This window comes from Oncorhynchus clarkii, chromosome 9 (assembly GCF_045791955.1).
Source record: "Oncorhynchus clarkii lewisi isolate Uvic-CL-2024 chromosome 9, UVic_Ocla_1.0, whole genome shotgun sequence".
Taxonomy (NCBI): Eukaryota; Metazoa; Chordata; class Actinopteri; order Salmoniformes; family Salmonidae; genus Oncorhynchus; species Oncorhynchus clarkii.
The window spans coordinates 78075146-78100145 of NC_092155.1; the positions used below are offsets into that span (position 1 = coordinate 78075146).

A 25000-nucleotide genomic window follows, 5' to 3' on the forward strand; every position below is an offset into this window, starting at 1 on the left:
ATGTCCCTTCTCCTCCTGCTCTTCCTTTTCCTGATCATCTTCGCTCTGCTGGGCATGCAGCTGTTCGGAGGGAAGTTCAATTTCGACGAGACCCAGACCAAGAGGAGCACCTTCGACACCTTCTCCCAAGCCCTGCTTACCTGCTTCCAGGTAACCCCACCTGAAAAAAAAGGCTTCATAATGCTTTGTAATGTATTATAATGCTTCATAATGATTTGTAATGTATTATAATGCTTCATAATGATTTGTAATGTATTATAATGCTTCATAATGATTTGTAATGTATTATAATGCTTCATAATGATTTGTAATGTATTATAATGCTTCATAATGATTTGTAATGTATTATAATGCTTCATAATGATTTGTAATTATTCATACAGTAAGACTACATGGAGGATGGGATCTGAACAAGGCTTAATTATGATTCATATGATGATTTGTTATGGTTCATGAAACAATGCATTGTTTAAGTAAAAAATGATTCATGATGCTCCGTAAATGCTTAATCATGCTTCGTAATGCTTCACGATGCTTCATAATGCTTCATCGTGCTTCGCAATGCTTTGTAAAGCTTTGTAAAGTAAGATTATACGGAGGATGGGATCTGAACAAGGCTTCATAAGGCTTTACAGTAGTGTTTCATGTTTGTTTTGAATAAGCATGTTGTTTCTCTCTCTGTTTCTCTCTCTCTATGTCTCTCTCTCTGTCTCTCTCTCTGTCTCTCTCTCTCTCTCTCTCTCTCTCTCTCTCTCTCTCTCTCTCTCTCTCTCTCTCTCTCTCTGTCTCTCTCTCTCTCTCTCTCTCTCTCTCTCTCTCTCTCTCTCTCTCTCTCTCTCTCTCTCTCTCTCTCTCTCTCTCTCTCTCTCTCTCTCTCTCTCTCTCTCTCTCTCTCTCTTTGTCTCTCTCTCTGTCTCTCTCTCTCTCTCTCTCTCTGTCTCTCTCTCTGTCTCTCTCTCTCTCTCTCTCTGTCTCTCTCTCTGTCTCTCTCTCTCTCTCTCTCTCTCTCTCTCTGTCTCTCTCTCTGTCTCTCTCTCTCTCTCTCTCTCTCTCTCTCTCTCTCTCTCTCTCTCTCTCTCTCTCTCTCTCTCTCTCTCTCCGTCATGTCAGATTCTAACAGGTGAGGACTGGAACTTAGTGATGTACGACGGCATCATGGCGTACGGAGGGCCTGTCTTCCCTGGCATGATCATCTGTATCTACTTTGTCATCCTCTTCATCTGTGGTAACTGTATCCTTTCACAGAGACCATCATCATCATCATCACAGGAATGGTGTTGTTTACTGTTTTGAATAGAGAGAGAAAAAAAAGGGGGGATATCTGCTCACTGTTTTGGTTCTCTGTGTATTTCACCTTTTTGTCCAACTCATGTAATTAATAATCCTTGAGTACACCAACACCCACCCACAGTACACAGACACCCACCCACAGTACACATACACCCACCCACAGTACACATACACCCACCCACAGTACACATACACCCACCCACAGTACACATACACCCACCCACAGTACACATATACCCACCCACAGTACACATACACCCACCCACCCACAGTACACATACACCCACCCACAGTACACATACACCCACCCACACTACACATAAACCCACCCACAGTACACATACACCCACCCACCCACAGTACACATACACCCACCCACAGTACACATACACCCCACCACAGTACACATACACCCACCCACAGTACACATACACCCACCCACAGTACACATACATACACCCACCCACAGTACACCAACACCCACCCACAGTACACCAACACCCACCCGCAGTACACATACACCCACCCACAGTACACATACACCCACCCACAGTACGCATACACCCACCCACAGTACACATACACCCACCCACAGTACACATACACCCACCCACAGTACACATATACCCACCCGCAGTACACATACACCCACCCACAGTACACATACACCCACCCACAGTACACATGCACCCACCCACAGTACACCAACACCCACCCACAGTACACCAACACCCACCCACAGTACACCAACACCCACCCGCAGTACACATACACCCACCCGCAGTACACATACACCCACCCACAGTACACATACACCCACCCACCCACAGTACACATACACCCACCCACAGTACACATACACCCACCCACAGTACACATACACCCACCCACAGTACACATACACCCACCCACAGTACACCAACACCCACCCACAGTACACATACACCCACCCACAGTACACATACACCCACCCACAGTACACATACACCCACCCACAGTACACATACACCCACCCACAGTACACATACACCCACCCACAGTACACCAACACCCACCCACAGTACACCAACACCCACCCACAGTACACATACACCCACCCACAGTACACATACACCCACCCACAGTACACATACACCCACCCACAGTACACATACACCCACCCACAGTACACCAACACCCACCCACAGTACACATACACCCACCCACAGTACACATACACCCACCCACAGTACACATACACCCACCCACAGTACACATACACCCACCCACAGTACACGCCTGATACACCCACAGTACACATATTTACACACCCAATACACATATTTACACCCACAGCACACGCATTATACACCCACAGTGCACATATTTACACCCACAGTATACATATTTACACCCACAGTGCACACATTATACACCCACAGTACACCTATTTACACCCACAGTATACATATTTACACCCACAGTGCACATATTTACACCCACAGAACAGGCATTATACACCCATAGTACTAGTATGTCCCGTCTGTCTGTGTCTTCGTCCCTAACGGTCTGGTCAGATATCCTGCTGAACGTCTTCTTGGCTATCGCTGTGGACAACTTAGCAGGAGGAGACGGTGACACGAAGAAAGAGTAAGATTGGAGGGATAATAAATGAGCAAGGGCCTCGACAATACAAAGAATACATGAAGGGGCTGAGATGGAGAACGCGGTGGAAAGAAATCCGATGTTTCATTCGTTTCTTCTTCTTTTACAGAGAGAAGAAAGAAGAGGGGGAAGCAAAGGAAGGGGAGGGAGAGAATGGAGAACTGAAGGTAATTATTATTATATATATTTATACCTTTATTTACCTTTTGCCTTCATTTACCTTCTCTTACATGGAGGACGCTGGGCCAATTGTGCGCCATTAGTGGTGTTGTTGTTGGTGTTGTTGATGGTGGTGGTGTTGTTGTTGTTGGTGGTGTTGGTGGTGTAGTTGTTGTTGGTGTAGTTGTTGGTGGTGTTGTTGGTGGTGTTGTTGGTGGTGTTGTTGTTGGTGGTGTTGGTGGTGTAGTTGTTGTTGGTGTAGTTGTTGGTGGTGTTGTTGGTGGTGTTGTTGTTGGTGGTGTTGGTGGTGTAGTTGTTGTTGGTGGTGTTGTAGTTGTTGGTGGTGTAGTTGTTGGTGGTGTTGTTATTGTTGGTGGTGTTGTTGTTGGTGGTGTTGGTGGTGTAGTTGTTGTTGGTGTAGTTGTTGGTGGTGTTGTTGGTGGTGTTGTTGTTGGTGTTGTTATTGTTGGTGGTGTTGTTGTTGGTGGTGTTGGTGGTGTAGTTGTTGTTGGTGTAGTTGTTGGTGGTGTTGTTGGTGGTGTTGTTGTTGGTGGTGTTGGTGGTGTAGTTGTTGTTGGTGGTGTTGTAGTTGTTGGTGGTGTAGTTGTTGGTGGTGTTGTTGGTGGTGTTGTTGTTGGTGGTGGTGTTGTTGTTGTTGGTGTAGTTGTTCGTGGTGTAGTTGTTGGTGGTGTTGTTGGTGATGTTGTTGTTGTTGGTGGTGTTGTTGTTGTTGGTGTAGTTGTTCGTGGTGTAGTTGTTGGTGGTGGTGTTGTTGTTGTTGGTGGTGTTGTTGTTGTTGGTGTAGTTGTTGGTGGTGTTGTTGGTGGTGTTGTTGTTGGTGGTGTTGTTGTTGGTGGTGTTGGTGGTGTAGTTGTTGTTGGTGTAGTTGTTGGTGGTGTTGTTGTTGGTGTAGTTGTTGGTGGTGTTGTTGTTGGTGGTGGTGTTGTTGTTGTTGGTGTAGTTGTTCGTGGTGTAGTTGTTGGTGGTGTTGTTGGTGGTGTTGTTGTTGTTGGTGGTGTTGTTGTTGTTGGTGTAGTTGTTGGTGGTGTTGTTGGTGATGTTGTTGTTGTTGGTGGTGTTGTTGTTGTTGGTGTAGTTGTTGGTGGTGTTGTTGGTGGTGTAGTTGTTGGTGGTGTTGTTGGTGGTGTTGTTGGTGGTGTTGTTGTTGTTGGTGGTGTAGTTGTTGGTGGTGTTGTTATTGTTGGTGGTGTTGTTGTTGGTGGTGTTGGTGGTGTAGTTGTTGTTGGTGTAGTTGTTGGTGGTGCTGTTGGTGGTGTTGTTGTTGATGGTGTAGTTGTTGGTGGTGTTGTTGTTGGTGTAGTTGTTGATGGTGGTGTCGTTGGTGTTGTTGTTTTTGGTGTTGCTGTTGTTGTTGTTGTTGGTGTCGTTGGTGGTGTAGTTTTTGGTGTTGTTGTTGTTGGTGTAACTGTTGGTGGTGTTGTTGGTGTCGTTGTTGTCGTTGTTGGTGGTGTAGTTGTTGGTGGTGGTGTTGATGGTGGTGGTGGTGTTGGTGTAGTTGTTTCATACTGAATGTACTTGATCTACTCTTTTTCTCAGATTGACGTTGATGATGAGACTGAGTATGAGGAAGAGGAGGAGCCTGAACAGACAGAAGGTGAGGAGGAGCTTGCAATATTAGTACTATTATAATATTATACTATCATATTCTTTTAAATAGCAGTACCCGAATATGTACAATATCGGACCACTTTGGTACAGTAGCTCTTTGGTATTTTGTGTCTTTTAAATAGCAGTTGTGTCTTTGAAATGTATGTTGTGTGTCTTTGAAATGTATGTTGTGTGTCTTTGAAATGTATGTTGTGTGTCTTTGAAATGTATGTTGTGTGTCTTTGAAATGTATGTTGTGTGTCTTTGAAATGTCCGCTGTGTGTCTTTGAAATGTATGTTGTGTGTCTTTGAAATGTCTGTTGTGTGTCTTTTGAAATGTCTATAAGCTACATTATTGTATTACTCACATGGCCAGGGACAGGAGATGTAAATGAGCTATTTGTCTTAATCTAGTGTAATGCATACATCTAGTACAGGGCTCTTCATCCCTGTTCCTGAAGAGCTACCCTCCTGGAGGTTCTCTCTCCAACCCCAGTTGTAACTAACCTGATTCAGCTTATCAACCAGCTAATAATTGGAATCAAGGTGTACTAGAATAGTGTTGGAATGAAAACCTAGAGGACAGTAGCTCTCCAGGAACAGGGTTGGAATGAAACCCTAGAGGACAGTAGCTCTCCAGGAACAGGGTTGGAGATAAAACCTAGAGGACAGTAGCTCTCCAGGAACAGGGTTGGAGTTAAAACCTACAGGACAGTAGCTCTCCAGGAACAGGGTTGGAGATAAAAACCTAGAGGACAGTAGCTCTCCAGGAACAGAGTTGGAGTTAAAACCTAGAGGACAGTAGCTCTCCAGGAACAGGGTTGGAGTTAAAACCTAGAGGACAGTAGCTCTCCAGGAACAGGGTTGGAGTTAAAAAACATAAAGGAGGGTAGCTCTCCAGGAACAAGGTTGGAATTAAAACCTACAGGAAGGTAGCTCTCTAGGAACAGGGCTGGAATTAAAACCTACAGGAAGGTAGCTCTCCAGAAACAGGGTTGGAATTAAAACCTACAGGAAGGTAGCTCTCCAGGAACAGGGTTGGAATTAAAACCTAGAGGACAGTAGCTCTCCAGGAACAGGGTTGGAGTTAAAAACTACAGGAAGGTAACTCTCCAGGAACAGGGTTGGAATTAAAACCTACAGGAAGGTAGCTCTCCAGGAACAGGGCTGGAATTAAAACCTACAGGAAGGTAGCTCTCCAGGAACAGGGTTGGAATTAAAACCTACAGGAAGGTAGCTCTCCAGGAACAGGGTTGGAATTAAAACCTACAGGAAGGTAGCTCTCCAGGAACAGGGTTGGAATTAAAACCTACAGGAAGGTAGCTCTCCAGGAACAGGGTTGGAATTAAAACCTACAGAAAGGTAGCTCTCCAGGAACAGGGTTGGAGAGCCCTGAAATAGTTCATCTAGTATAATGCATAAATCTAGTGCAATGCATCACATTTCTTGTAAGATTTTATGTTTTAATTGTACGTGATCCCTGTCAAAACAAAAGGTGAGGAGCATGCAACAGAAGGAGGTGAGGAGCATGCAGTAGTAGGTGAGGATAAGTCCTTCAGACCAGGGTCAAATGCATAGTTCAAATACTTTCAATATTTGTGTGCTTGGTTTATTTGTTCAGACAGTATGGAACCAGTGGTCCTAACAGTCTAAACTGTTATTTGTGTGCTTGGTTTATTTGTTCAGACAGTATGGAGCCAGTGGTCCTAACAGTCTAAACTCGGCAAGCTTAATCAAGCACACCTCATAAAATATGCATTTGATCCAAGTCTGTTCATCAATCCAACCACATCGGCGTCAGCCGATGTGAAATGACTAGCTAGTTAGCGGTGCGCGCTAGTGGCATTCAGTCTGTGACGTTACCCACTACGAGACTTTGTAATAGTTGTTTCCATTGCTCTGTAAAGACCGTGATCTTTGTGAAGTGACAGTTAACGATGCTAGATGGTGGACAGTTGTTGATGTGTTCAGATGGTCCCTAGTTCAAGCCCGGGTTTGGGGGCAAGAAGCGGGACAGAAGTAATACTGTTGACCCAAGTCTGTTTATCCATCCTAGCATATACTGTACACTTTCTGGGGGAAAAAGGAACCCAAAATTGTTCTTTGGCTTTCCGTGTATGAGAACCATTTTGGGTTCCAGGGAGAACCCTCTGTGTAAAGGGTGCCACATGGAACCCAAAAGGGTTCTCCCTGGAACCCAAAAGGGTTCTACCTGGAACACAAAAGGTTTCTACCTGGAAACCAGAAGGGTTCTAACTGGAACTAAAAGGGTTCTACCTGGAACCAAAACGGTTCTACCTGGAATCCAAAAGGGTTCTACCTGGAATCCAAAAGGGTTCTAACTGGAATCCAAAAGGGTTCTAACTGGAACTAAAACAGTTTTGCCTGGAATCCAAAAAGGTTCTACCTGGAACTAAAACAGTTTTGCCTATAGGGACAGTCGTAGAAGCCTTTTGAAACCCTTTTTCCTGAGAGTTTCAGGCGATTCCAGAATTCTTCTCTGTAACTCCGGGACTGCAGAAGGGCTTTGGTGTCACACAGCCCACTGAGCACACCACGTCGTTTCAACGTGGACACTGTGATGATATTTGGTAGAGACCTTGATCAATGACATTTCAACCTTTATTCACCCCACTCAGAATTCCCAATGACAATTAAATCAAATTTTATTTGAAACATGTACCGAATACAACAGGTGAAATACTGGGAAATGCTTACTCACAAGCCTTTAACCAACAATGCAATTCAAGAAATAGACGTAAGAAAATATTTACTGAATAAACTGAAGTAAAAATGTAATAAAAAAATACACAATAAAATAACAATAATGAGGCTATATACAGAGGGTACCGATACCGGGGTACAGCTTAGTCAAGGTAATTGAGGTCATTTGTACATGTAGGGAGGGGTAAAGTGACTATGCATAGATAATAAACAGGTTAGTCGAGGTAATTGAGGTCATTTGTACATGTAGGGAGGGGTAAAGTGACTATGCATAGATAATAAACAGCTTAGTCAAGGTAATTGAGGTCATTTGTACATGTAGGGAGGGGTAAAGTGACTATGCATAGATAATAAACAGCTTAGTCAAGGTAATTGAGGTCATTTGTACATGTAGGGAGGGGTAAAGTGACTATGCATAGATAATAAACAGCTTAGTCAAGGTAATTGAGGTCATTTGTACATGTAGGGAGGGGTAAAGTGACTATGCATAGATAATAAACAGCTTAGTCAAGGTAATTGAGGTCATTTGTACATGTAGGTATGGGTAAAGGGACTATGATAATAAACAGAGAGTTGAAGCGGTGTAAAAACAAAGGCGGTGAATGTAAATAGTCCGGGTGGCCATTTGATTAATTGTTCTGCAGTCTTATGGCTTGGGGTTAAAATATGTTAATAAGGAACCGTTTGGACCTAGACTTGTCGCTCCAGTACCGCTTGCTGTGAGGTAGCAGAGAGAACAGTCTATGACTTGGGTGACTGGAGTCTTTGACAATTTTTGGGGTCTTCCTCTGACACCGCCTAGTATATTCAGTACCAGTCAAAAGTTTGGACACACCTACTCATTCAAGAGTTTTTCTTTATTCTTTTTCATTTTCTACGTTGAAGAATAATAGTGAAGACATCAAAACTGTGAAATAACACATATGGAATCATGTAGTAACCAAAAAAGTGTTAAACAAATCTAAATATATTTTAGATTCTTCAAAGTAGCCACCCTTTGCCTTGATGACAGCTTTGCAAACTCTTGGCATTCTCTCAACCAGCTGCATGAGGAATGTTTTTCCAACAGTCTTGAAGGAGTTCCCACATATGCTGAGCACTTGTTGGCTGCTTTTCCTTCACCCTGTGGTCCAACTCAGCCCAAACCGTCTCAATTGGGTTGAGGTCGGGTGATTGTGGAGGCCAGGTCATCTGATGCAGCACTCCCTCACTATCCTTGGTCAAATATCCCTTACACAGCCTGGAGGTGTGTTTTGATCCTGTTGAAAAACAAATGATAGTCCCACTAAGAGCAAACCAGATGGGATGGCGTATCACTACAGAATGTTTTGATAGCCATGCTGGTTAAGTGTGCCTTGAATTCTAAATAAATCACAGGCAGTGTCACCAGCAAAGCACATCCACACCATCACACCTCCTCCTCCATGCTTCATGGTGGGAACTACACATGCGGAGATCATCCGTTCACCCACACCCCGTCTCACAAAGACAGTGTTTGGAACCAAAAATCGTAAATTTGGACTCATCAGACCAAAGGACAGATTTCCACATGTCTAGTGTCCATTGCTCATGTTTCTTGGCCCAAGCTTCTTATTATTGGTGTCCTTTAGTAGTCATTTCTTTGCAGCAATTCAACCATGAAGGCCTATTTCACACAGTCTCCTCTGAACAGTTGATGTTGAGATGTGTCTCTTACTCTGTGAAGCATTTATTTGGGCTGCAATCTGGGGTGCAATTAACTTTAATGAACTTATCCTCTGTAGCAGAGGTAACTCTCGGTCTTCCTTTCCTGTGGCAGTCCTCATGAGAGCCAGTTTCATCATAGTACTTGATGGTTTTTGCAACTGCACTTGAAGAAACTTTAAAAGTACTTGAACTTATCTGGATTGACTGACCATCATGTCTTAAAGTAATGATAGACTGTCATTTCTCTTTGCTTATTTGAGCTGTTCTTGCCATAATATGGACTTGGTCTTTTACCAAATAGGGCTATCTTCTGTATACCACACCTACCATGTCAAAATACAACTGATTGCAGCTCTAGCCTTTAGCTTGGTGCGGATGTTGCCTATTATCCATGGCTTCTGGTTGGGATATGTACGTACGGTCACTGTGGGGACGACGTAGTCGATGCACTTATTGATGAAGGCGATGACTGAGGTGATATACTCCTCAATGCCATTGGATGGATCGCTGAACATATTCCAGTCTGTGTTAGCAAAACAGTCCTGTAGCGTAGCATCCGCATCCTCTGGCCACTTCCGTATTGAGCAAGTCACTGGTACTTCCTGCTTTAGTTTTTAATTGTAAGCAGGAGGATAGAATTATGGTCAGATTTGCCAAATGGAGGTATGCGTTTGTGTGTTTGTGTGTGTGTAGTGAAGGTGGTCTAGAGTTGTTTTCCCTCTGGTTGCACATGTGACATGCTGTAGAAATGAGGTGAAACTGATTTAAGTTTGCCTGCTTAAAGTCCCCGGCCACTAGGAGCGACGCTTCTGGATGAGCATTGTGCGGTATTAGTGCCAGCATCGGTTTGTGGTGGTAAATAGATGGCTACGAATAAAATAGTTGAGAACTCTCTCGGTATATAGTTTTGTCTACAGTTTTTCATGAGGTACTCTACCTCAGGCGAGCAATACCTCGAGACTTCCTTAAAATTGGACACCAGCTGTTATTGACAAATAGACACACACCTCCTGCCCCTCGTCTTACCAGACGTAGCTGCTCTGGCCTGCCGATGCACGGAAAACCCAGCCAGCTCTATATTATCTGTGTCGTCGATCAGCCACGACTCGGTGAAACATAAGAATGTACCGTTGGTAGGATAGCCTTGATCGTAGATCATCCAGTCTATTCTCCAGTGATTGCACATTGGCCAATAGGACACAGATGAAATATGGAAAACAATGCCATTCCTATTAATTAATAAGTGGCAGTTTCTTATATGTATTGTGACACTAGACACATTAGGGAAGCCATAGAAAAAGGAATCTGGTTGATATCCCATTCACTGCTCAATAGGGACGCATAGGAACGCAGAGCTTTCTAAATAAGAGTCCCTTCCTGATTGGATTTTTCTTAGGCTTTCGCCTGCAATATCAGTTCTGTTATACTCACAGACAATATTTTTACAGTTTTGGAAACTTTAGAGTGTTTTCTATCCCAAGCTATCAATTATATGCATATTCTATCATATTTTCCTGACAAAATAGCCCGTTTACTTTGGGAACATTATTTTTCCAAAAATGAAAATAGTGCCCCCTAGTTTCAAGAGGTTTTAAGATTGTGACCAAGAAAATTCCAATGTGAACAGTTCCTACTTGGGTCAAGCAAACATGTTTTATATGTAGGTACCAGTATTTTGTCTCCCTCATAACCCAACTTCTTATCTTGCCAAATTTTTTTGAGGAGTTTTGTTTACACACCTCCTTGACAGTGGTTTACCCGCTAGCTGACGAATTCTCACAAGGCACCCCGACCTTTTAACGCAAATGACGGGGATTTGGCCCTGTTGTCGGGGAAACAGTAAACACTACCATCCAGTTCAAGATAAGTCATATTTGTTCTGATATCCAGAAGCTCTTTTTGGTCATAGGAGACGGTAGCAGCAACATTATGTACAAAATAAAATACAAAAAATAATACAAAAATAATACAATAAATACAATACAAAATATAATATACAAAAAATAATACAAAATAATACAAATAATATACAATAAATAAATAAATAGCACAAAAAAAAATTGTAGCGCGTAAAACGGCATCCATTTTCCAGGTCTATCAATATGCTTTCAACCATCTAAAATCACAACAACATTCAAATGGGAATACAATGTCATATATTTTGTATTTATAGAACAACTTAATGTGTTATCACTGTGCTTCATCTAATAGCAAAACCAAATGACCTGGATTACAGATGAGATTACATTAATTCTGTTGGAGATTCTTCAGATTGTTATAGTAATGCTGAAGATCTCCACAGACCTGTAACCTTTGAAAGCTATATTGAACATGCACACTTTCCGTGATTACAGAAGACATTTATAGCTGCAGTAACATCAAAATGTGCCCCAAAAAAATGTATTATTGATATTGTTGGATTCACGTCTTCATCTCAAACAAATAGCGTAACATGTGGTTCATTCGAGTCTCAATCAAAAGTTAAAGAATTAGGACTAAATCAAATTAAATAAAACTTTAAATTTAAATACATTTAAATATAGTTTCATTTGATTTAGTCCGATTCTTTAACTTTTGATTGAGATGTGAATTAACCACATTTTACGTTGATACATTTTTGCAAATATAATGTATTTTCCTAGTAGATTCCATGTCACAATACATTGATAAATTACGTTGAATCAACCAGTTCGTTGATTCAACGTAATCATTCGGGAAGGGCATCATTCGGGAAGGGCATCATTCTTTTTTAAGGTGGATGGAAATAGAGTTAAATAGAGAGACACAGTGTGATTACGCCAGTCACACTCGTAACACCCCGACCCAGTGACTCAGTCATTTAGATCAAACTGAATGTTCCTCAGATCAGTGTTTCCTCAACCCTCTCCTCAGAACCCCCAGCCAGTCCAACCTTCTCCTCAGAACCCCCAGCCAGTCCAACCTTCTCCTCAGAACCCCCAGCCAGTCCAACCTTCTCCTCAGAACCCCCACCCAGTCCAACCTTCTCCTCAGAACCCCCAGCCAGTCCAACCTTCTCCTCAGAACCCCCAGCCAGTCCAACCTTCTCCTCAGAACCCCCAGCCAGTCCAACCTTCTCCTCAGAACCCCCAGCCAGTCCAACACTCTCCTCAGAACCCCCAGCTAGTCCAACCTTCTCCTCAGAACCCCCAGCCAGTCCAACCTTCTCCTCAGAACCCCAAGCCAGTCCAACCTTCTCCTCAGAACCCCCAGCCGGTCCAACCTTCTCCTCAGAACCCCCAGCCAGTCCAACCTTCTCCTCAGAACCCCCAGCCAGTCCAACCTTCTCCTCAGAACCCCCAGCCAGTCCAACCCTTTCCTCAGAACCCCCAGCCAGTCCAACCCTTTCCTCAGAACCCCCAGCCAGTCCAACCTTCTTCTCAGAACCCCAAGCCAGTCCAACTTTCTCCTCAGAACCCCCAGCCAGTCCAACCTTCTCCTCAGAAGCCCCAGCCAGTCCAACCTTCTCCTCAGAACCCCAGCCAGTCCAACCTTCTCCTCAGAACCCCAAGCCAGTCCAAGCTTCTCCTCAGAACCCCCAGCCAGTCCAACCTTCTCCTCAGAAGCCCCAGCCAGTTCAACCTTCTCCTCAGAACCCCAAGCCAGTCCAAACTTCTCCTCAGAACCCCAAGCCAGTCCAACCTTCTCCTCAGAACCCCCAACCAGTCCAACCTTCTCCTCAGAACCCCCAGCCAGTCCAACCTTCTCCTCAGAACCCCCAGCCAGTCCAACATTCTCCTCAGAACCCCAAGCCAGTCCAACCTTCTCCTCAGAACCCCAAGCCAGTCCAACCTTCTCCTCAGAAGCCCCAGCCAGTCCAACCTTCTCCTCAGAAGCCCCAGCCAGTCCAACCTTCTCCTCAGAACCCCCAGCCAGTCCAACCTTTTCCTCAGAAGCCCCAGCCAGTCCAACCTTCTCCTCAGAAGCCCCAGCCCTCAGAAGCCCCAGCTTTTGAACTCTGCATTGTTGGGAAAGGGCTAGAAAGTAAGCATCTCATGGTAAAGTCTACACCTGTTGTATTTGGCACGTTGAGTAAAGTAACAAATAGCAAGGGCTTAGTGATGAGTGATTAGTTGACCAGTTGACCAGTTGAATCAGGTGACCAGGTGAATCGGTTGAATCAGGTGTCCAGGTGAATCAGTTGAATCAGGTGATCATGTGAATCAGGTGAATCAGTTGAATCAGGTGAATCAGTTGTATCAGATGAATCAGATGAATCAGGTGAGCTTGGACTGGAACACGTAAAATATGTGGAACTGGCTGGAGGTTCTGGTGGAGAGGTTTGGGAAACACTGGATGATATCAGGTGGCTGTTTGTCAGACAGACTGTGTTTTTCTCTTTCTCAGAGGCGGCAGTAGGCATCCAGCTGAACGTAGCAGACATCCTCCCTCCAAAGGAGAAGGTTACACCAATCCCAGAGGGCAGCGCCTTCTTCTGTCTCAGCAAGACCAACCCGTGAGTCTCGTACTAACACTCTAAACTAATCAATGATTTATTGAGTTTATTGAGTTTATACTAGAGGACTACTACTATTATACTAGAGGACTACTACTATTATACTATAGTAATACTACTATTATACTATAGTAATACTATTATTATACTATAGTAATATTACTATTATACTATAGTAATACTACTATTATACTAGAGGACTACTACTATTATACTATAGTAATACTACTATTATACTAGAGGACTACTACTATTATACTATAGTAATACTACTATTATACTATAGTAATACTACTATTATACTATAGTAATACTATTATTATACTATAGTAATATTACTATTATACTATAGTAATTCTACTATTATACTATAGTAGTACTACTATTATACTATAGTAATACTACTATTATACTAGTGGGCTACTACTATTATACTATAGTAATACTACTATTATGCTATAGTAATACTACTATTATACTATAGTAATACTACTATTATACTAGTGGGCTACTACTATTATACTATAGTAATACTACTATTATACTATAGTAATACTACTATTATACTATAGTAATACTACTATTATACTATAGTAATACTACTATTACACTAGAGGACTACTAAAATAAATAAATGTGCATCTGACGAATAGTGAGCAGAGACGTTTTTTCCTTTTCTGAAGTTTATTTAAATATAAAAAAGTAATATTTAGACAATTAGGTTTGATCCCAGCTCTTCTGTTTAAGTTGAGACTGTGCTAGCCCACTGAGCTAAAGCCTAGGCATTATCTTTGGGAGCTAACACACGTCTTCAGGTCTTCGGTAAGGTTTCTTATCAAGGTCTTCAAATTATTATTATTGTTATTGTTTGTTTCTTCTTCAGGATCCGTCGGGGTTGCCACTTCCTGATCCACCACCACATCTTCTGCAATCTCATCCTGGTCTTCATCATCCTCAGCAGCTGCTCTTTGGCCGCAGAGGATCCCATCAGAGCACACTCCTTCAGGAACAATGTAAGTTACACTCTCCTTTAGGAACAATGTAAGTTACACACTCTCCTTTAGGAACAATGTAAGTTACACACTCCTTTAGGAACAATGTAAGTTACACACTCCTTTAGGAACAATGTAAGTTACACTCTCCTTTAGGAACAATGTAAGTTACACACTCCTTTAGGAACAATGTAAGTTACACACTCCTTCAGGAACAATGTAAGTTACACACTCCTTTAGGAACAATGTAAGTTACACACTCCTTTAGGAACAATGACGCTTTTCTCCACAAATAATATGAATGTGATTGAACTGATGTTCGTCAAGAAATAATGGTGGCAAACGCACTGGGTAAACCGTTTAAAGACTGCAAGCGCACTAGAGCGAATTATATATAATACGTTTTCTTGAAAACGTGTGGTTTTAAGTGCATTCTAACGTGGACTTTGTTTGTGGAAGCGTATCAGTCGTGTCGAAGGTTTTACGCGCGCTCAGTTGTTGTGTCTCGAAGCGCTGCGCGAGTAGAAATGTTTAAATGGAAGTGATTGGAACTCCCCTTGCGTGCTTCTGTTACGGTGAAAAGTTCACAATGAAACTAACATTAAATGTGCAGAATGATGTATTTGCATGTGTTGGCCATCAAGCAACCTAATCATTTCTATGCCATTGTGGGCAACGGTAGCCTACCATTTGATACAATAAATATGCTGGAATGACTATCACTGGAGTGATTGCAAATCAATTTGTGCAAACGCATTTAATAAATAGCCTATAATTTCAGTGTATTGTTGTTGTAGCCTTGTGTTATTATGTAAATATTAATGGCCATGTTTAGTTAGTTGGATTGGTAGCAATTGTGGTCATGGTTACAGCTCTATCCAATTCCCAATCGGCTGTGATCAGATGTTAGAATGCATTAGAGTGAAGGAAACAGTCAGTCAGATTAGGTTACAGGTGATCAGCTGCTAGAATGCATTAGAGTGAAGGAAACAGTCAGTCAGATTAGGTTACAGGTGATCAGATGTTGTTAGAATGCATTAGAGTGAAGGAAACAGTGGGTCAGATTAGGTTACAGGTGATCAGACGTTAGAATGCATTAGAGTGAAGGAAACAGTCAGTCAGAATAGGTTACATGTGATCAGATGTTAGAATGCATTAGAGTGAAGGAAACAGTCAGTCAGAATAGGTTACATGTGATCAGATGTTAGAATGCATTAGAGTGAAGGAAACAGTCAGTCAGATTAGGTTACAGGTGATCAGATGTTGTTATAATGCATTAGAGTGAAGGAAACAGTCAGTCAGATTAGGTTACAGGTGTTCAGATGTTGTTAGAATGCATTAGAGTGAAGGAAACAGTCAGTCAGATTAGGTTACAGGTGATCAGACGTTAGAATGCATTAGAGTGAAGGAAACAGTCAGTCAGATTAGGTTACAGGTGATCAGACGTTAGAATGCATTAGAGTGAAGGAAACAGTCAGTCAGATTAGGTTACAGGTGATCAGATGTTGTTAGAATAAATTAGTCTGGCAATTTGAAGTAAGCAGGCTGCTAAATGGTTCAGTTTACATCCATCCGACATCTTGTCTAGGCTACTGTGGGCAATCTGAAATTAGATATAGACCTAATCAGGAGCTATAAACTACCTGCATCTAGCTAAGCAAACCATGGCAAAGTTGAATTACAATCATCAACCCAGATTGTATTCAGAAGCCTAGGCCTATTGGAATGACAAGTCAATCACACACATAGGCCTTGCTATTTGCATTATTCATTTATAACCGTTTTATAATCCTAACTTCTGGCACAGAATAAGAAATCTCACCGTTTCTTTGAAATTGGTCTGAGTGTTTCCTACGCAGAGATCTCATGATCCTCTGTTCAACTTTCATCACTCAAACTCTCGAATCTATCTATAGTTATGTACATGCCCCCCCCGAAAAAAGGGGGATTTATTTACAATCATAGCAGTTAAGCGAGTTATATTCGACAATCATTGATGGAAAATGATCTGCCGAGTTTAATGATTCATTATATTTTATCTTGCGACATATTCAAATTCCTATATTACGTCAAGTTAGCTCGCAATAATTATTATTTTAACGGAAAAACCAAATTTAGTTTCTTACGTCGTTATGTCAACATTTATAATTTTTTAAACCTCCTAATAACGTTATACTTGCATGTATTTTTTTAGAACATAATTTCTAAGATGGTAAAATAATTTCAACTGAAACATCTAAACCAGATCTGAGGTAAACAAGATAATAGAGCTATATATAAATATATAAATATATACATATATAACTATATACATATATAAATATATAAATATATACATATATAACTATATACATATATAAATAAATAAATATATACATATATAAATATATAAATATATACATATATAAATATATAAATATATAACTATATAAATATATACATATATAACTATATATAACTATATACATATATACATATATAACTATATACATATATACATATATAACTATATACATATATACATATATAACTATATACATATATACATATATAACTATATACATATATACATATATAACTATATACATATATACATATATAACTATATAAATATATACATATATAACTATATACATATACATATACATATATAACTATATAAATATATACATATATAACTATATACATATATACATATATAACTATAGACATATATACATATATAACTATATACATATATACATATATAACTATATACATATATACATATATAACTATATACATATACATATACATATATAAATATATACATATATACATATATAACTATATAAATATATAACTATATAAATATATACATATATAACTATATACATATACATATACATATATAACTATATAAATATATACATATATAACTATATACATATATACATATATAACTATATACATATATACATATATAACTATATACATATATACATATATAACTATATACATATATACATATATAACTATATACATATATACATATATAACTATATACATATACATATACATATATAACTATATAAATATATACATATATACATATATAACTATATAAATATATACATATATAACTATATACATATACATATACATATATAACTATATAAATATATACATATATAACTATATATAACTATATACATATATACATATATAAATATATACATATACATATATAACTATACAAATATATACATATATAACTATATAAATATATACATATATAACTATATACATATATACATATATAACTATATAAATATATACATATATAACTATATAAATATATACATATATAACTATATACATATATAACTATATACATATATACATATATAACTATATAAATATATACATATATAACTATATACATATATACATATATAACTATATACATATATACATATATAACTATATACATATACATATACATATATAACTATATAAATATATACATATATACATATATAACTATATACATATACATATACATATATAACTATATACATATACATATACATATATAACTATATAAATATATACATATGTACATATATAACTATATAAATATATACATATATAACTATATATAACTATATACATATATACATATATAAATATATACATATACATATATAACTATATAAATATATACATATGTACATATATAACTATATAAATATATACATATATAACTATATATAACTATATACATATATACATATATAAATATATACATATACATATATAACTATATAAATATATACATATATAACTATATAAATATATACATATATAACTATATATATATATACATATATAACTATATAAATATATACATATATAACTATATACATATATAACTATATACATATATACATATATAACTATATAAATATATACATATATAACTATATACATATACATATACATATATAACTATATAAATATATACATATATAACTATATAAATATATACATATATAACTATATAAATATATACATATATAACTATATACATATATACATATATAACTATATACATATATACATATATAACTATATAAATATATACATATATAACTATATACATATATACATATATAACTATATACATATATACATATATAACTATATACATATATACATATATAACTATATACATATACATATACATATATAACTATATAAATATATACATATATACATATATAACTATATAAATATATACATATATAACTATATACATATACATATACATATATAACTATATAAATATATACATATATACATATATAACTATATAAATATATACATATATAACTATATATAACTATATACATATATACATATATAAATATATACATATACATATATAACTATATAAATATATACATATATAACTATATAAATATATACATATATAACTATATACATATATACATATATAACTATATAAATATATACATATATAACTATATAAATATATACATATATAACTATATACATATATAACTATATACATATATACATATATAACTATATAAATATATACATATATAACTATATACATATACATATACATATATAACTATATAAATATATACATATATAACTATATAAATATATACATATATAACTATATAAATATATACATATATAACTATATAAATATATACATATATAACTATATAAATATATACATATATAACTATATACATATACATATACATATATAACTATATAAATATATACATATATAACTATATACATATATACATATATAACTGTATAAATATATACATATATAACTATATAAATATATACATATATAACTATATACATATACATATACATATATAACTATATAAACATATACATATATTACTATATAACTATATACATATATAAATATACACACATATAAACATATGTATATATATATATATATATATACATATAAATATATACATAAGTAAATATATACATATATAAATATATAAATATATAAATATACACATATATAAACATATGCATATATACATATCAAATTATAAATATAATAACATATTGAGAACAAACAACCAACAAAATAAAAACTAGAGTGTCAAGGAGAAGAAGAAAAAATCCAAAAATGTTGTGTCATGGTGCCCCCATTGATTTTGTTATAATATTGGAGTCACTCAGATAGTACAAGGCATAACTTTTGCAGGAAATTAGCTGTAAAACAGCTAAATGTTGTCTCTTGGTCCAGTCTTGTTCTGATCTACAGGAACACACAGCCCTGACTAAGAACAGAAACACTGGGTTCAGACCTGACCTCACACAACCAGTCACCAGGCTCCCTGAGCAACACACACACACACACACACACACACACACACACACACACACACACACACACACACACACACACACACACACACACACACACACACACACACACACAGAGAGAGAAGCAGCTGCCCTGATTGCACATTTGGTCATCATGCTAGACGTGCCAATTACAGCCAGCTGAGGAAGGACCGTCTTGTAACGTACAATCAGAGAATCAGTGGGCGCGTTCCAGACTGTCTTGTAACGTACAATCAGAGAGTCAGTGGGTGCGTTCCAGACTGTCTTGTAAAGTACAATCAGCAGCCCCACAAGGAGGCAGAGAAGGTAGTGGGGTGTGTTCAAGGGAGGAAGTGGGCACTTTTCCAGGATGCCTACAGTGTAGACTCTTTGACCAAAGTAAATGATCAGATTGTTCAATCATATTCATTTGATTCCTGGAATTTCCAAAATATACCTGATACCCTGTCTTTGTGTCCTCTCTACCCTACAGGTTCTGGGCTATGCAGACTATGCCTTTACCTCTATATTCACCGTGGAGATTATACTGAAGGTAATGAAACATTAAAGGGGACTGTTTGTCACTATGAAGTGTTATAGATTTGTTATGAAATATGAGGCTACATAGCGCACAGTAGGAGCACTGTGAAACAGTGGCTGCACATCCCAAATGGCACCCTATTCCTTCCATCGTGCACTTTATATAGGGAATAGGGTTCCATAGGGCTCTGGTCTAAAGTAGTGCACTATATAGGGAATAGGGTGCCATAAGGCTCTGGTCTAAAGTAGTGCACTATATAGGGAATAGGGTGCCATAAGGCTCTGGTCTAAAGTAGTGTACTTTATATAGGGAATAGGGTGCCATAAGGCTCTGGTCTAAAGTAGTGCACTTTATATAGGGAATAGGGTGCCATAAGGCTCTGGTCTAAAGTAGTGCACTATATAGGGAATAGGGTGCCATTAGGCTCTGGTCTAAAGTAGTGCACTTTATATAGGGAATAGGGTGCCATTAGGCTCTGGTCTAAAGTAGTGCACTATATAGGGAATAGGGTGCCATTAGGCTCTGGTCTAAAGTAGTGCACTACATAGGGAATAGGGTGCCCTAAGGCTCTGGTCTAAAGTAGTGCACTATATAGGGAATAGGGTGCCATAAGGCTCTGGTCTAAAGTAGTGCACTATATAGGGAATAGGGTGCCATAAGGCTCTGGTCTAAAGTAGTGCACTATATAGGGAATAGGGCTCTGGTCTAAAGTAGTGCACTATATAGGGAATAGGGTGCCATAAGGCTCTGGTCTAAAGTAGTGCACTATATAGGGAATAGGGTGCCATAAGGCTCTGGTCTAAAGTAGTGCACTATATAGGGAATAGGGCTCTGGTCTAAAGTAGTGCACTATATAGGGAATAGGGCTCTGGTCTAAAGTAGTGCACTATATAGGGAATAGGGCTCTGGTCTAAAGTAGTGCACTACCACTAAGTTCTCATTTTATTATGTTCCCTGTCCTAACACTCCTGTTCTCTTTTTTCCTCTTCCTACCCACCTAATCCTCCTCCTCATCCTCCTCCTCCGCTCCACTCTCCTCCTCCCCCACCTCCTCATCCTCCACCTCCTCCTCTACCTCCTCCACCTCCTCATCCTCATCCTCCTCCACCGCCTCCCTCTCCTCCTCCTCCCCCTCCTCCTCCTCCTCCTCATCCTCGTCCTCCACCTCCTCCCCCTCCTCATCCACCTCCTCTTCCTCCACCTCCTCCTGCTCCTCTTCCTCCTCCTCCCCCACCTCCTGTTTATCCTCCTCCTCCCCTCCTCCTCCTCCTCATCCTCCACCTCCTCCCCTTCCACCTCCTCATCCTCCGCCTCATCCTCCTCCACCTCATCCTCCTCCTGCTCCTCCTCCTTCTCTCCCACCTCCTGTTTATCCTCCTCCTCCTCATCCTCCTCTTCCTCCTCCCCCTCCTCCTCCTCCTACTCTTCCTCCTCCTCCCCCTCCACATCCACCTCCCCCTCCACCTCCTCCTCGTCATCTTCCTCCTCCTCCTCACCCTCCTCCTCCGCCTCATCTTCCTCCTCCTCCTGTTTATCCTCCTCCTCCCCCACCTCCTCTTCCTCCTTCTCCTCTAGATGACGGTTCATGGAGCGTTCCTCCACCAAGGTTCATTCTGTAGGAACTGGTTCAATCTGTTGGATCTCCTGGTGGTCTCTGTGTCTCTGATCTCCTTCTTCCTACAGTGAGTCTCAATTAAACTTCTGTACAACGTTAGGCATCATAGCCTTAGCCTAGCATGTCCACTGTATACAACGTTAGGCATCATAGCCTTAGCCTAGCATGTCCACTGTATACAACGTTAGGCATCATAGCCTTAGCCTAGCATGTCCACTGTATACAACGTTAGGCATCATAGCCTTAGCCTAGCATGTCCACTGTATACAACGTTAGGCATCATAGCCTTAGCCTAGCATGTCCACTGTATACAACGTTAGGCATCATAGCCTTAGCCTAGCATGTCCACTGTATACAACGTTAAGCATCATAGCCTTAGCCTAGCATGTCCACTCTATACAACGTTAGGCATCATAGCCTTAGCCTAGCATGTCCACTGTATACAACGTTAGGCATCATAGCCTTAGCCTAGCATGTCCACTGTATACAACGTTAGGCATCATAGCCTTAGCCTAGCATGTCCACTGTATACAACGTTAAGCATCATAGCCTTAGCCTAGCATGTCCACTGTATACAACGTTAGGCATCATAGCCTTAGCCTAGCATGTCCACTGTATACAACGTTAGGCATCATAGCCTTAGCCTAGCATGTCCACTGTATACAACGTTAAGCATCATAGCCGTAGCCTAGCATGTCCACTGTATACAACGTTAGGCATCATAGCCTTAGCCTAGCATGTCCACTGTATACAACGTTAGGCATCATAGCCTTAGCCTAGCATGTCCACTGTATACAACGTTAAGCATCATAGCCTTAGCCTAGCATGTCCACTGTATACAACGTTAGGCATCATAGCCTTAGCCTAGCATGTCCACTGTATACAACATAAGGCATCATAGCCTTAGCCTAGCATGTCCACTGTATACAACGTTAGGCATCATAGCCTTAGCCTAGCATGTCCACTGTATACAACGTTAGGCATCATAGCCTTAGCCTAGCATGTCCACTGTATACAACGTTAGGCATCATAGCCTTAGCCTAGCATGTCCACTGTATAAGCACTGAGTACCATTATCAAGGCCGTATGTTCTGGTCATACATACAGTGCATTCAGAAAGTAGTCAGCCCCCTTCACCTTTTCCACATTTTGTTACTTTACAGCCTTATTCTAAAATAAATATATCCTTTTTTTCTGTCATCAATCTACACACAATACCCCATAATGGCAAAGCAAATGTATTCAAATAAAAAAACTGAAATACTACATCTACAGTGGGGAGAAAAAAAGTATTTAGTCAGCCACCAATTGTGCAAGTTCTCCCACTTAAAAAGATGAGAGAGGCCTGTAATTTTTTTACTTATTTTTGTACACTTCAACTATGACAGACAAAATGAGAGGAAAAAATTCCAGAAAATCACATTGTAGGATTTTTAATGAATTTATTTGCAAATTATGGTGGAAAATAAGTATTTGGTCACCTACAAACAAGCAAGATTTCTGGCTCTCACAGACCTGTAACTTCTTCTTTAAGAGGCTCCTCTGTCCAAAGTACTGAGTAAATGATGTAAATACATATGTAAATGTGATATTTCCACTGTCTATGAATTTGAGAGTTTTTATAATCTCTCCAGCCTCATCCCTCAGCTTTTTACTGAAACCGGAGAAAGTTTTGTTATTGTATCAACTGCTGATAAAGGCTGTAGAACACACCAGCTATCTGAGTGAAGAACCACATCAGTTCTTCTACCTGTTCTGAAATCAGTACTCCTACCTGTCCTGAAATCAGTACTCCTACCTGTTCTGAAATCAGTACTACTACCTGTTCTGAAATCAGTACTTCTACCTGTTCTGAAATCAGTACTCCTACCTGTTCTGAAATCAGTACTCCTACCTGTTCTGAAATCAGTACTCCTACCTGTTCTGAAATCAGTACTCCTACCTGTCCTGAAATCAGTACTACTACCTGCTCTGAAATCAGTACTCCTACCTGTTCTGAAATCAGTACTCCCACCTGTTCTGAAATCAGTACTCCTACCTGTTCTGAAATCAGTACTCCTACCTGTTCTGAAATCAGTACTCCTACCTGTTCTGAACTCAGTTCTCCTACCTGTTCTGAAATCAGTACTCCTACCTGTTCTGAAATCAGTACTCCTACCTGTTCTGAAATCAGTACCTCTACCTGTTCTGAAATCAGTACTCCTACCTGTTCTGAAATCAGTACTCCTACCTGTTCTGAAATCAGTACTCCTACCTGTTCTGAAATCAGTACCTCTACCTGTTCTGAAATCAGTACTCCTACCTGTTCTGAAATCAGTACTCCTACCTGTTCTGAAATCAGTACACCTACCTGTTCTGAAATCAGTACTACCTGTTCTAAAGGAGGATAACCTTATGTGACTCTCTTGCTCTCTCTCCCTGTTCTCTCTCTCTCCCTGTTTCTCTCTTTCTCTCCCAGTTCGAGTGCCATCTCTGTGGTCAAGATTCTCAGGGTACTCAGAGTACTCAGGCCTCTACGAGCCATCAACAGAGCCAAAGGACTGAAGGTAAGGGTGGTTGCGTGTGTGTGTGTGTGTGGTTGTGTACTTGTTTGTTGACCTGCCTAACAACTGTGTGTTCTGTCCATTCAGCATGTGGTCCAGTGTGTGTTCGTAGCGATCAAGACCATCGGTAACATCATGATCGTCACTACTCTACTACAGTTCATGTTCGCCTGCATCGGAGTCCAGCTCTTCAAGGTAACGTGTAATGTACTGAGAGTCTATCTCTTCAAGGTAATATGTACTGTACTGTACTGAGAGTCTAACTCATCAAGGTAATATGTACTGTACTGAGAGTCTAACTCTCCAAGGTAACGTGTACTGTACTGAGAGTCTAACTCA

General features: G+C 39.2%; 1 protein-coding gene across 2 annotated transcripts in view; it reads left to right on the top strand.

Annotated features, from left to right (window-relative positions):
• The window catches only part of LOC139416960 (calcium channel, voltage-dependent, L type, alpha 1F subunit), a 172451-nt gene that overhangs the window by 83067 nt on the left and 64384 nt on the right, over window positions 1–25000 (top strand). For both annotated transcript variants that reach the window (XM_071166172.1, XM_071166174.1), the window contains exons 15-25: window positions 1–150; window positions 1111–1231; window positions 2847–2919; window positions 3044–3101; window positions 4651–4708; window positions 13477–13585; window positions 14469–14598; window positions 20456–20515; window positions 22079–22185; window positions 24577–24664; window positions 24749–24856. The exon at window positions 1–150 is cut by the window's left edge and continues 58 nt beyond it. In XM_071166172.1, the coding sequence (XP_071022273.1) occupies window positions 1–150; window positions 1111–1231; window positions 2847–2919; window positions 3044–3101; window positions 4651–4708; window positions 13477–13585; window positions 14469–14598; window positions 20456–20515; window positions 22079–22185; window positions 24577–24664; window positions 24749–24856 (1062 nt within the window). The remainder of the gene's footprint in view (window positions 151–1110; window positions 1232–2846; window positions 2920–3043; window positions 3102–4650; window positions 4709–13476; window positions 13586–14468; window positions 14599–20455; window positions 20516–22078; window positions 22186–24576; window positions 24665–24748; window positions 24857–25000) is intronic.